Source organism: Salvelinus namaycush, chromosome 25 (genome assembly GCF_016432855.1).
Source record: "Salvelinus namaycush isolate Seneca chromosome 25, SaNama_1.0, whole genome shotgun sequence".
Taxonomy (NCBI): Eukaryota; Metazoa; Chordata; class Actinopteri; order Salmoniformes; family Salmonidae; genus Salvelinus; species Salvelinus namaycush.
The window spans coordinates 12,937,109-12,951,500 of record NC_052331.1 but is presented as its reverse complement, the minus strand read 5'-3'; the positions used below and the strand labels follow the sequence as shown (position 1 = coordinate 12,951,500).

The 14,392-nt window shown below is 40.1% G+C and overlaps 1 protein-coding gene across 1 annotated transcript; it reads left to right on the top strand.

The window, feature by feature from the left end:
• The first annotated feature begins 3,810 nt into the window (after nt 1-3,810).
• On the top strand, nt 3,811-12,955 carry ccdc13 (coiled-coil domain containing 13). Its single transcript, XM_038964357.1, has 15 exons — nt 3,811-3,995; nt 4,347-4,495; nt 4,700-4,842; nt 5,113-5,199; nt 5,415-5,528; nt 5,614-5,718; nt 5,863-6,033; nt 6,182-6,358; nt 9,204-9,410; nt 9,630-9,727; nt 9,927-9,989; nt 10,110-10,256; nt 10,759-10,913; nt 11,043-11,136; nt 11,539-12,955. The coding sequence occupies exons 1-15, from the start codon at nt 3,811-3,813 to the stop codon at nt 11,711-11,713; spliced, it is 2,070 nt and encodes a 689-aa protein (XP_038820285.1). The 3' UTR covers nt 11,714-12,955.
• The last annotated feature ends 1,437 nt before the right edge of the window (nt 12,956-14,392 follow it).

Sequence of the window (14,392 nt, the reverse complement as noted above, 5' to 3'; positions counted from 1 at the left end):
ACACACATTACCTTTTTTGTGGAATGTATCCACATTTTGATCGGATGTGGTTGGAATGGTGTGTAACGTTACAACCACCAATGTACAGACACAAGCAAAATACTAATATTTTGGCACAGTGTTGCGGGGTTTGTGGCGAAATACACTATATATACAAAAGTATGTGGACACCACTTCAAATTAGTGGATTTGGCTATTTCAGCCACAGCTGTTGCTGAAAGGCACACAGCCATGCAATCTCCATAGACAAATATTGACAGCTCAGTGACTTTCAACGTGGCACCGTTATAGGATGCCACCTTTCCAACAAGTCAGTTAGTCAAATTTCTGCCCTGCTAGAGCTGCCCAGTCAACTGAAAGTGATGTTATTGTCAAGAGGAAATGTCTAGGATCAACAATGGCTCAGCTGTGAAGTGGTAGGCCACACAAGCTCACAGAACGGGACTGCCGAGTGCTGAAGCACATAGCGTGTAAAAATCGTCTGTCCTCAGTTTTAACACTCACTACCCAGTTCCAAACTGCCTCTGGAAGTAACATTAGCACAACAACTGTTTGTCAGGAGCTTCATGGAATGGGTTCCCATGGCCAAGCACGATTGCCAAGCGTTGGCTGGAGTGGTGTAAATCTCGCTGCCATTGGACTCTTGAGTAGTGGAAACGCGTTCTCTGGGGTGATGAATCACGCTTCACCATCTGGTAATCCAACGGACAAATCTGAGTTAGGCAGATGCCAGGAGAACGCTACCTGCCCTAATGCATAGTGTCAACTGTAAAGTTTGGTGGAGAAGGAATAATGGTCTGGGGCTGTTTTTCACGATTCGGGCTCGGCCCCTTAGTTCCAGTGAAGGAAAATCTTAACGCTACAGCATACAATAACATTCTAGACAATTCTGTGCTTCCAACTTTGTGACAACAGTTTGGGGAAGGCCCTTTCCTGTTTTAACATGACAATTCCCTGTGCACACAGTGAGGTCCATACAGAAATGGTTTGTCGAGATCAGTGTGGAAGAACTTGACTGGCCTGCACAGAGCCTTGACCTCAACCCCATCGAACACTTTTGGGATGAATTGGAACGCCGACTGCGAGCCAGGCCTAGTCGCCCAACATGAGTGCCCGACCTTACTAATTTATTTTGTGGCTTAATGGAAGCAAGTCCAAGTGTTTTAACATGTCGTGGAATGCCTTCCCAGAAGAGTGGAGGCTGTATTGTCAGCAAAGGGGGGACAAACTCAATATTAATAACCATAATTTTGGAATGAGATGTTTGACGAGCAGGTGTCCACATACTTCTGGTCATGTAGTTTATGCCCTAAAACAGATTTGGCCACTCATCAAATCAGATTGTATTTGCCACCGAATAGAACAGGTGCAGACCTTACCATGAAATGCTTTCTTACAAGCCCTTAACCAACAATGCAGTTTTAAGAAAGATAAGAGTTAAGAAAAATATTTACTAAACAAACTAAAGTTTTTAAAAAAGAGCAACAATAAAATAACAATAACGAGGCAATATTCAGGGGGCACCGGTACCGAGTCAATGTGCGGAGGTACAGGTTAGTCGAGGTAATTAAGGTAATATGTAGGTAGGGGTAAAGTGAAAGGCCAAATCTCCACTGAAGTTGCTTACCAAGAAGACAGTGAGAGGCCGAGTTACAGTTTTGATTTAAATCTACTTCAAAATCTATGGCAAGACCTGCAAATGGTTGTCTAGCAATGATCAACAACTAATTTGACAGAGCTTGAATAACTTTGAAAAGAATAATGGGCAAATGTTGCTCAATCCAGGTGTGGAAAGCTCTTGGAGATTTACCAAGAAAGACTCACAGCTGTAATGGCTGCCAAAGGTGCTTCTACAAAGTATTGACTCAATGGTGTGAATGCTTATGTAAATTAGATATTTTTGTATTTCATTTTCAATAAATGTGCAAATATTTCTAAAAACATGTTTTCACTTACTCATTATGGTGTAGACTTGCATGTGCCACCGCTTGCGTTCTCCCCAGCTCCATGCTCCCCCCCACCTGTTGCGCGGTGCGTGCCTCCAAGGAGGAACACGTTGCCATGGATACACTAGCGTTCGATCGGACGAGGAAGTGTACCAATACCAAAACAGCTCTACACACGTTTCGTGAACTGTGAAATGTCAAGCTTATAACCACAGATATCTCAATTGTTCAGCAACCTGTGTATTGTTATGTTGTAGCTCAACGCAGAACGTTGTTTCAAAGGTGAGTTTAAACTATTCATTTACATCTCCTGCCTATAACAGCTAACGTTCGTTAGCTAAATTAGCTAAACTAGTTAGCTAACCTTAATAACGTCCTTAGCCAACGCCGGGCTATCTTAAAATATGATGCTAGTGAGGTTTAAAACCTCTGAGACTAGGCCTAAGCATACTTTACACGAAGTGAATTGTTAATTACTAAAACATATTTTGTTTGGATGTAGGTCTAGTGTCTTGTAACCATAACCACCCCACCCCTCCTCTCTCCACCAAGTTACAGTTTATACAACCGTTGTAGACCGAGGTCAAATTTGTTTTAGGATATTCGGTGAATATTAGGTTTTCTCTCATCAATAACTATTGAACAAAGCATGCCATGGCTATAAAGATGGTATATTCTGAATCGGCTGGATGGAGAAATATCCACACCTTTATTATTATTTTTGTAATAATACGATTTCGGATTTCAATCTTCAATAGCTCTTATACAAAGTGTGCCATGGCTATTAAAATGATATGTTCAGAATAAGGGAAGGATGGACAAAAATCAAAAGCTTTATTTAGGTAGATTTATTTCTTCCTTTTTTTTGTTTTTAGCTTTCAATCTTCAATAGCTCTTACACAAATGGAGAGATTGTTATGTGCCAAGTGTATTTCATTTTTTTTATAATACATTTGCAAAAATCTCTAAAAACCTGTTTTCGCTTTGTCATTATGGGGTATTGTGTGTAAATTGATGAGGAAAACAGTTAATTTAATCAATTTCAGAATAAGGCTGTAACATAACAAAATGTTGAAAAAGGGAAGGGGTCTGAATACTTTACGAATGCACTGTATACTTTTCTTAGTCATTGCACGCTTTGTGTAAGAGCTATTGAACATAAAAAATTAATACAAATGCAATTTCTAGAGAGAAAAAAGCAAGGGAGCTTTGTCCGTCCTCCCCTCATTCTGAATATGTCATTGTCATAGTCATGGCACGCTTTGTGTAAGAGCTAATGAAGATTGAAAGCTAAAAATAATAATACAAAAATACATTTCAACCAAAACAAAGCCATGGATTTTTGTCCAACCTCCCTGATTCTGAATATTTAATTTTCATAGTCATGGCACACTTTGTGTAAGAGCAATTGAAGATTGAAAGCTACAAATAATAATATAAAAATAAATTTAAACCAAAACAAAGCTGTGGACCCCTGACTCAGAATCTACCATCTTCATAGTCATGGCATGCTTGATTCAATAGCTATTGACGAGAGAAAACCAAATATCTACCGGATATCCAATATAAAACACATTTTACCTTGATCTGTTCTAGCTCCTGTTTGTGTTTCATGGAAATTAGCACGTAACTGGAACCTTACACATTGACATTTCAAATTCAGGTCTATCTGAACTGTACCTGCCTATGTAACTACCATGTAAATACATATCATTAAGAATGCATTACATCATTTAAATGGCCCCCAAAATAACAGTGTTAGTTAGCTAACTACCCTTTTTTGTTCTGTCAGCCAAATTAAGTGTTAACATTTATTTTCAACACCAAGGGACTGCAATTTCTGGGTTGGACATTTCTGTACAACATGGAAGAAGATGATGGACTAAAGGATAACCTTCGTCTACAGTTCCAGGCTCTGCAGGAGCAGCAAGAGAAGCGTCTCCAGAGAAGACTAGAGAAACAGAAGAAGGAGCAGAAGGTCACTGAGATCCAGGACAATCTGAACCTGTCCCAGCTAGACATTCATCACGCGGATGATTGTAGTAAAAAGTGAGCTCTATGAAATATTATTAGGTTAGGTCTATATTATTAAAGTTAGACAAAGTTTCCTCCCCCAATACAGCCTAACATTATGCTTACCATAGGCATTGTAGCATTATGAATTAGTTATATGTACCTATCTCATTATTACCCAAATGGATTAATGTTTGGAGCAATTGTTTTGGACAAAGCTTTCATTAGCTTTGAAATAGCAATTGTAGCACAATGCAAGTTGTGGGTCTTTAGGGGAGAACTTTCATAAACCTAAATATGACTGTTGTTATTGTCGTTTGTAATTGGAGGGAATTTATCATCCTCCATATTAAAATGTTGACTTTAATGGGTTTTTAATCCCCACAGGCTGTTACAGAATGAAAATGAACAGTTACAGGGCCAGGTGAGGGAGCTGAGGGATGAAAATGGCCGACTATTCAAACTAGTGAGCGAGAAAGACTTTGAGATTAAACATCTGAAGAAGAAGAGGGAGGAAGACAGGCTGGCTTTAGCAGGTATTGTACAGTATATGAAAACTTGAATGAACAAATCATATTTTGGGTTGATAAGATTTGGATTTGGCTACATTCAGAGTAAAATTATGATATATATTTTTGTCAATGTTTTATTATTACTTTCAGAGCTCCATTTGACTTTGGGAATGTTGTCTAAAGTGGCATGTGTCCTTTTTTATTGATTTTATGACTATCTTGTCCAAGGCACATCTGGCTTGGCGGGTGATGCGGCAGCTACCAAGATTGTTGAGCTTTCTAAGAGGAATCGAGAGTTTGCTTCTGAAATGGAACGAGAAAAAGTTAAAGCAAAACAAACTAGCAACAGAGTGAAAGAGCTTGAGAAAGAGGTAAATGGGATGTTTAAAGAACTTATCATTTCACATTGCTATAACAAAGAATCAACAACTGTAACAAACCCAAATTCCATCTCATATCCAGTCTGTCAATTGACAATGACATTTGGATACAAAATCCCAATTTTATACATAAATGCCCGAGACTTTCCACTTCTTGACCCAATCGGCCATTTGTCAGCGGTATTGCTTTATAGACTGATGTAAGCTCTTGACTGGATGGGTAAATAATTAAAATAATTGCAGTTATGCTAAATCCTCTAGCTCCAGGCTGCTTTGTTGCTTAGACCTCCTGGGAAGAAGATGGATGTAAAGCCACAAGACATGAGGTCATCCCAGGACTTCCAGGAGGTAATTAGTCTTAATGACTGATCATCATTTTTAAGCCGTGAACAAATATGAGCCAATACTCAAGGGAACTCTGCCACATAGAAATGCTTATGTTGTTGTAGCAGTTCAGCAAAAACATTTGTTCATGTTTATTCTAAGCAAACCTGGCAAACTGTATTTGTGTCAATATTGTGTCATTTCAATGACAGCTATGACTGTGTTCCTCTCACCAATAGAACAGTCCAGTGGTAAAATCTCTACAGGAAAAACTATCTGCTGCCCAATTCAAGATGACAGAATATCGAAACCAGATTCAAGCTGTCAAGCAGGAATTGAAAATAGCTCAGAAGGTACGTATACAGCCGTTTGTTAAAAGTTCAAACATTTCAAAGGTTATGGCATACTATTCCAGGCATGTTTTTGTTCCTACTGTAGGTGTTATCCAGTGAGGTAGGAGAGGAAGTCAGCATCCAGCAGCTACTGACCAGCCCAGGGAACTGGAGAGGTCGCTCCCAGCAGATACTGGCTCTCCAGATTAGGGTGAGCTGACTGCCTGCTGTCATTGGAAGAACTTTCGAGGCACAGAATATTGATCACACAATAAGCTGGTAAAATACATAAATGGTGATTTGTAGACTGCAATGTAGCCATCTTAATGTTTCTCTGTTGTTTTTTTGTCCCCAGGTTCGGGACCTGGAGCAGCAGCTGAGCCAATCATCTCAGAGGAAGCAGCCGTCATTCGTCAGCGTGGAAGAGGAGCTACTGTGGGGCGGGGCCCTGCAGAAGACACCCCCCCAGGACAGGAACCTCAGCTACATCCGCAATATGGAGAGGGAGAAGAGAGAAACTCTGGAGGTAGGAAGAGCCAGACTTGATTGACAATTGTTTGACAGTTCAATCAAACCTGCATTGTGGTATTCACACCGTAGCTCTTTTGAGATTTTGAGGTTTAATTGAACTCCAGCCTTAGTTTTGCTTCTCTCCTCCTGGCATGTGTGGTTAGAGGATGACGGGGGACTATGATTCCCTCATGAAGGACCACAAGGATGTGAAGAAGAAGCTGGAGGGCTCCAAGGCCAGAAACAAAAACCTGAGCACTGAGGTGAAATCACTGAAGGCCCAGATCTCCACCCTGCTGGACAAAGGAAAGCATGATGATGAGCTGGTGGATGCCTTACTGGTATGTTAGCAGACCTCGGTTCAAATAGTTTTCTTTGAACTGCTTAGGGCGTTTGATTGAGCCTGTCTCAAATGCCAGATGGGCATGGTTTGCACTTTTGCGACTTTTCCATTCTATAGATACGTTTCAAATACTAGTATGAACCCATGTACGGTATATCATATTAGAACTTTGAGGGCATCATGGGAAGAATTTCAACCTGAGTTAAGCTCTAAATGGAACATAATTGCCTTTTTATGCACTTTTCGCTCTACGCATATTCTGACCTTGAACTTAAACATGAGAATAGCATGCTATTCACCTGCTATTCGTTTGGTGTGAAGATCAATGAAATGAAGGTGTGTCGGAGGTGTGTCTACAGATAAACCGTATTCGGACCTTGACTTCATTCCCTCATAATTCCACCACCTTTACGTGCAATGAAGCAATGAATAAGGTTGCGCAACCTGTCGGTTCCAAGTGGAACAACATCTACTTTCTTTTTTTCTGTAAGAAATAACACCATCCTCCATGCATTGTAGTTTACAAATAGATAAAATGAGTAAGCCGTTTGGCTAAGGCGATTGTAAATATAAATGACAATTGTTTTAGATCCTTATGATCGCTGGAGACCAGTCATATGGCAGCAAACTGAAGCATATCAACATATCACCTTTTCATCAGTGAAGTTTATGAAATGCTGGCTTTATAACTTGCAAGGATGACATTTGGAGACCCAATCTATAGGCTTCTGTGGCCGTACAGTATAGCGCCAAACCTACCTATTTGATTTCTAGAATGTTTTAATTATATGTCCAGACTGATTTCTAGAATGTTTTAATTATATGCCCAGACTGTTCACTGTATTGTTTACTTTTTGTATCATGTTAAAAATCACCCACTATCGGTAGCCACCGTCAGTTATACCCAAATACTATTATTATATACATTTATAACTGTCACTTTGGTGTTAGTATCCTTACATTTTGCAACATTCCATTACATCGTTAGTTTACCTTTCTTTCCTCTTGTCATGTTCGTGTGGTTGCTCCTGAGGATCTCTAGCAATAGTGGGTCATATTAGGCTAACGCATAACAAGCAATAATTTGGGACATGTAGCCTATTTGAGTAATTATGGAACGCACACCATGCGTAGCAGTTTAAACCTGGACCCTGGCGCACGGTTCACGACAACTGTACCATTGTCATCACAGGTCTCTGATTAGTGAGGATTACTATGGTAGATTTATAGGACTACTGTTCAACCCCTATTGTACACTTTTCTCACCTTCCAATATTTCATGGATTGAACAATTAAATATGGCAATTTCAGGGTGAATCAAACCACTGTATTTTTTATTCACCAACATATTTTGTGAGTAATGGCTCTCCAACCCTGTTTTTTAGAAATGATTCATAAATACTTTCCTAACCCTAAATAATATACATGATCAGAGTATTTTTACATATAAAAAAGAGATATGTATTTTCATGGTTTTCTTTCATTGATCACTTATATTCTGAACCGTTCTCTCTTTATCTACTTCCCCAGAGTCAGGTGAACTCGTAGATACCATTTTTATGTCTCTGTGTGCAGTTTGAAGGGAGTTGCTAACCTGCGCTAGCGCAATTGCTAACTAGTGTTAGCACAATGACTGGAAGTCTATGGTATCTGACACTGGGGAAGTAGATATATTTGCCAAAATCCCAAGGATCCCATATTTTCAAGTTCTCATAACATTGTCTCAGATGGATTACATCTTCATTCATCGGATTGATCTATAATTGAACGAGTTCCTGCATACAAATACCTTGATATTTGGATTGACACTGAATTATCGTTTGAAAAACATATGAAGGACATTGTTAGATTGAAAAAAGTTTTTTTCTTTTGTTTTTTACAGAAACAGACCTTGTCTCTCACTAGTCAGCAAGAAGCAGTCAACCTTTCTACCTGTATTTGACTATGGTGATTCTATTTATCAAAGTGCAGTTGCCTTTTTCATAGCACCCATCGTTTTATCACAGGAGCGTTTTATTACTCTTTACTGTATTCTTTACTAAAAGGTTGGCTGGACCTCTTTGAAGTCACGTAGATCACATCATTACTCTCTTTTTGTTTACAAAGCCCTGCTCCACAAGCCTCCGACTTACCTAACTTCACTATTAAGATTTAAAATGACAAGTTATCAAACCCGTTTACAGGGTTGGTTATGTCTGGAGACTCCTTTGGTGTCTGCAGAGTTAGGTAAGTCAGCTTTTAGGTTTCTTTATTCCACATGTTTGGAATGATCTCCAAAATACATTTCAAATAGATGCGTTAGTGTCCTAGGACAGTTCAGGCAGGGGACGTAGGATTTTTATAATGAAGAATGTGTTTGTTTTAGTTGACTGTGTTTTATGTATATTGTGTAGATTTATGTTTGTCTGTGCAATATGTGTTGTGCTGTATTTTATTTGTTTTATATTGTATTTTATTTTTGATGTATTTTATGAAATATATAGGGCTCCCTTGTAAAAGAGACACTGGTCTCAATGGTGACTCCCTGATGATTAAATATAGGTAAATAAATAATGCTGTAGACCTACTGCATTTGCCAACATCAAATACATATACATATCACAGAATAATCAGTTTGATGCATCAGTTACTCTTAGTTAGTAATATGCTGATGCTTCACTTCACTTACCAACACATACAGTAGTACACATACGTTTCTAGAGTGAAGTGTCCCTTGACTTTTACTCCCCTAACCCTAACCCTGTCCCCTTAATCCTGTCCCCTGTCCCCCTAATCCTGTCTCCCTCTCCACCTGTCCCCTGCCCCCTCTCCTCCCCCTGTCTGTCCTGTCGTGAGTACTGTAGAAGCAGCAGAGCCAGCTGCAGGAGGTGCTGGGCAGGCTGAGCCAGCAGGACGCGCAGACCAAGGAAAGCCAGCAGAACCTGGGGCAGCAGCTGAGCAGCGAGGCCCAGAGACACACATCCCTCATTCAGCAGCTCAAACACATGGTCTCCGAGAGGGAGGCCAAAGTGAAAGAGCTGGAGGACGAGATACAGCAACTGTCCTTAAAGGTAAACTGACTGTGATTCTGCAAGGAGATAAAAATACTTTTAGTGATGTCAGTGCTATTGACTGAGACTTTTGGCTTCAGCGTTTTGGGCTAGTTCCATTTATTTTCAGTTGCTTCCAATATAGAAAAATGCTTTATGGTCGCATTTTTTAAAATGCAACTGACCTATGGAATTCAGGACTGGAATTTAAACAGAATGGATTTTGTAAATGTGTTGCAGAGAGAGGAAGGCGGTCAATCAGGCCCCAAGACTACCCCTGGCAGTTTCTGTCCTTTGACAGCAGGGGGAGACAGCAGTAAGAGGATTAGCTCAGCCCGGTATGTGTGCAAGTGGGAGTCATAAATATAAGATATTCTTGTGTCATAAATGTCAAATATTATAGTACATTCATGAATATATGACTCATCTACCTTGCCTACAAATTATTCAGTTATCAGTTGATAGTGTCATTGAATGTGCAATGACTATATTGATATATTATTTATCTAAATGTATGTTTTTTTCTCTCTCGTGTAGTTCAGTATCTAAACTTGGACATAAACTAGTGGAGTCAGCAGCTGGGGTCAGTTTAGAGGTCAGGTAAGTCCTCCATAACATCTGGTACAAATCATCCGATCTTTTTAACTGTTATTCGATGTATAGTAAAACCTGTTTGTGGTGGACTACACCTACTGATACAATTTACCACTACTATCTCAGAGATGCAGGAGCTCCTTCGGGTTGTCAGAACTGTTCAGAGGAGGTGAGGTACCTGAAGGCAGAGTGTACAGAGTTTCGGACCCTTTGTGAGGCTGCCTGTGTGGAGAGAGATAGGCTCCTAGAGCTAGTCAAGCTCCAGCAATCCAGGTATTACATACAGCAACTACCAATGGATTTCATTTCTGAAACACAAATTTCCGGGTGTATTGTGTGCATTACATTAGTTTAGTTTATTTTCCTAGAGCTAGTCAAGCTCCAGCAATCCAGATATTACATACAACAACTACCATTACATACAGCAACTACCAATGGATTTCATTTCTGAAACACAAATTTCCGGGTGTATTGTGTGCATTACATTAGTTTAGTTTATTTTCCTGTCCTTTACTAAATCATATGGGTGGGTGTTTAGATTGCTAATATTGGGTGTGTGCCTTTTGTAATTTTTTATTTATTACTGCTTTCAAACCATTGCATGAGTGTTTTCTCTCAACCTCTCTGTTAACCTTTGTGTTTACACATCTTTCCGGCATGGAAATGTAAGCCTCCTATATAAAAAGAACACAGCATTTTAAAATGGGCAGGTTTTTGTCCTGGTATGATTGGGATATAGTAGTAAGAGACTGGGCTGGTGTGTTTGATGTGACAGGGAGGAGGAAGGGAAGCAGAGGTGCCTAGGGGCAGAGCAAAAATTCCATGGAGAACGCAGAAGGGCCGTAGCCCTAGAGCAGCAGCTAGAAAAAGCAAAGCTGGATCTGGGCAAAGGATTGACTCCCAGACAAACTAGCAACAAGGGCACTGGAGGTAAGTCTCAGGGTAGGCACACTGATCTATGACAGTAACACAGTGACAAGACTGAGAATGGGATTTATATTGATCCATAACTGCTACTTCTGTCTTATTTTTGTTGTTATTTGTTTTCTACCATCCCAGGAGCCTCGTCTAGTGGGAGACAGAGGGAATCATCATCCCCTCGAAGCCCTCCTGACCTTTCCAGGGAGGCCCAAGTCATTGAACTAAGTACCCAGTGAGTCTGACTTAGTGTTTTTTTGTCTTCTGTTCTGTCTCTCCTCGAACTCCTGGGGGGTGACCCTGTCTGTCACAGTCTGGAGATACAAACTGTCAATCTATGTTCAATTCTAATAAGATTGAACGTCTTCAGTGAGATTACACCCAAGAATAGAGAATATAACATACTAGAAACTCACATGAGTACTGAGTATGACGTACTAGAAATACTGTACATGTACTGTATGAGCCCAATTGGGAGTCAAATACATTGTACATGTATACATTGGAGTTTTACTTTCTATGAAGAATAAGAACAGCTCGAAAAACGCAGAGGGTATTCATACATTACAAACTCCTAAATGACTGAAGCACACAACCATGTTGACGTGTTGTGTGTTTCTCTCCCTCTGTCCCCCAGACTGGCGGTGCTGCAGGGGGAGAACGAGGCTCTGAGGGCTGAGCTGAGGAGCACTCTCCAGGCCAAGGCTGAGGACCTGCAGCTCTGCAGTGACATGATGAACCAAGTCAAGCACGTCTTTCTGCAGGCGCTGCGACAACACAAGCAGGACAGAGACACAAACCAGGAGAATTAGTTAGCTAGCTGTATTAAAGGCCCTGGCTGCTGAACCTGCTGGACTTTAACCACGTCCCCAAAAAACCTTAAGTTCCTCTTGTCCAGTCATATCAACTCTGAGGAAGGACAGGAATGGAGCAGACCTGTCTGCTTCAGCAATACAATGTAATTACTGGTTCCTGGTTTCCTGACTGCTTCCTGCTAACTCTGTTGACCACGAAAAGACAAAAACCTGCTTTGATTGCCCCCATGTAGTGAATATGAGCAAGCCAATCAAAGCCAACTTGGCACCTGCCGACCAAGAGGTTTATCAAATTTGACATGAAGATGTCACACAGTGGTTCCTACTGTTGATTGCATGACTGGTCAGTGCATATAGAATGTGTCTGCATTATTTGATGTGTATGCATGGACTTGTTCATAGGTGTTTTTCTTTTCTAAATGTCACTGTCATATCAAAATAGTGTCGTCGTCTTAGCACCTGTGTTTGTAAGATTTAGTACAGAGGGCCGCAGTGTGTTTGTAAGATATAGTACAGAGGGCCGCAGTGTGTTTGTAAGATATAGTACAGAGGGCCGCAGTGTGTTTGTAAGATATAGTACAGAGGGCCGCAGTGTGTAAGATATAGTACAGAGGGCCGCAGTGTGTTTGTAAGATATAGTACAGAGGGCCGCAGTGTGTAAGATATAGTACAGAGGGCCGCAGTGTGTAAGATATAGTACAGAGGGCCGCAGTGTGTTTGTAAGATATAGTATAGAGGGCCGCAGTGTGTTTGTAAGATATAGTACAGAGGGCCGCAGTGTGTTTGTAAGATTTGGTACAGAGGGCCGCAGTGTGTTTGTAAGATATAGTACAGAGGGCCGCAGTGTGTTTGTAAGATATAGTATAGAGGGCCGCAGTGTGTTTGTAAGATATAGTATAGAGGGCCGCAGTGTGTTTGTAAGATATAGTACAGAGGGCCGCAGTGTGTTTGTAAGATATAGTATAGAGGGCCGCAGTGTGTTTGTAAGATATAGTACAGAGGGCCGCAGTGTGTTTGTAAGATATAGTATAGAGGGCCGCAGTGTGTAAGATATAGTACAGAGGGCCGCAGTGTGTTTGCATGTGTTTGCAACATGTGACAATGAAATATAACATTATTTTTCACTGTCACAGCTAAGATGCTAATGTTTAGTTAGGGCTCTATTCAATCCACATCGCTGAAGATCTGCTTCATAACACATTGACAATTAAAGGCAATGTTCCCTGCTGTCTCATAGACTGCATTCACGGTAAACGCTGCATATCAAATCACATTTTATTTGTCACATACGCCAAATACAACAGGTGTTGTACAACAGGTGTTCACCTTATAGTGAAATGCTTACTTACAAGCCCATAACCAACAATGCAGTTCAAGAAATAGATTTAAGAAAATATTTAGTAAATAAACTAAAGTAAAAAAATAAATAATAATAATCAAAAAGTAACAATAGAAAATTACATAACAATAACGAGACTATATACAGGGGTACTGATACCGAATCAATGTGCGGGGGTACAGGTTAGTCGAGGTAATTTATAAAGTGACTATGCATAGATAATAAACAGCAAGTAGAGGCAGTATAAAAACAAAATGGGGGGGCGTCAATGTAAATAGTCCGGGTGGCCATTTAATTAATTGTTCAGCCGTCTTATGGCTTGGTGGTAGAAGATGTTCTTGGCGCTCCGGTAACGCTTGCCGTGCGGTAGCAGAGAGAACAGTCTATGACTTGGATGACTGGAGTCTTTGACTATTTTTTTTATGTCGGCTCAATCTGAAATGACCTTTAAGTTTCAACTTGGATCCTCCGAGATACTTGTATCCAGGCTACAGTATCACACATAAATATTTAACAGCCCCAAACCAAATAGTAAATAAAGTAAAGTCCCTTAATAGTTTAACATTATTCAAAGCTATCGCGGCTAATCACTTCTGACTTAAAACCAGATGTGGGGGAATAGTGGTTGAAAACGAATGTAGACTTTAAGCTACACAAACCCCCCACTCTGCCACTCTATACTGTCGGTTCCTTAGAGCATGTTCCCAATGCTTACTGTATATACAGTGATCCCCAAAACTATTGGGACAGTGACACATTTTTTGTTGTTTTGGATCTCCACTCCAGCACTTTGGATTTGAAATGATACAGTGACTATGAGGTTAAAGTGCAGACTCAGCATTAAATTGAGGGTATTTTCATCCATATCGGGTGAACCATTGGAAATTACACCACTTTTTGTACATAGTCCCCCCATTTTAGGGGACCAAAAATATTGGTACAAATTCAATTACATGTGTATTCAAGTAGTCAAAAGTTTAGTATTTGGTCCCATATTCCTAGCCCACAATGATTACATCAAGCCTGTGACTCTACAAACTTGTTGGATGCATTTGCTGTTTGTTTTGGTTGTGTTTCAGATTCTTTTGTGCCCAATAGAAATTAATGGTAAATAATGTATTGTGTCATTTTGGAGTCACATTTATTGTAAATAATAATAGAATATGGTTATAAACACTTCTACATTAATGTGGATGCTACCATGATTACGGATAGTCCTGAATGAATCGTGAATAATGATGATTGAGAAAGTTCACCCGATAAACGGTTCACCTGACATGAATGAAAATACCCTCAAATTAAACCTAACAGTCTGCACTTTAACCTCATCGTCATTG

Bases quoted from the DNA above. Each gene is read 5' to 3' on its own strand.
- ccdc13 (XM_038964357.1), top strand. From the start codon at position 3,811: ATGGAAGAAGATGATGGACTAAAGGATAACCTTCGTCTACAGTTCCAG. The intron at 4,496-4,699 runs GTATTGTACAGT...ATCTTGTCCAAG, and splicing joins AGACAGGCTGGCTTTAGCAG to GCACATCTGGCTTGGCGGGT. The intron at 11,137-11,538 runs GTGAGTCTGACT...TCTGTCCCCCAG, and splicing joins GTCATTGAACTAAGTACCCA to ACTGGCGGTGCTGCAGGGGG.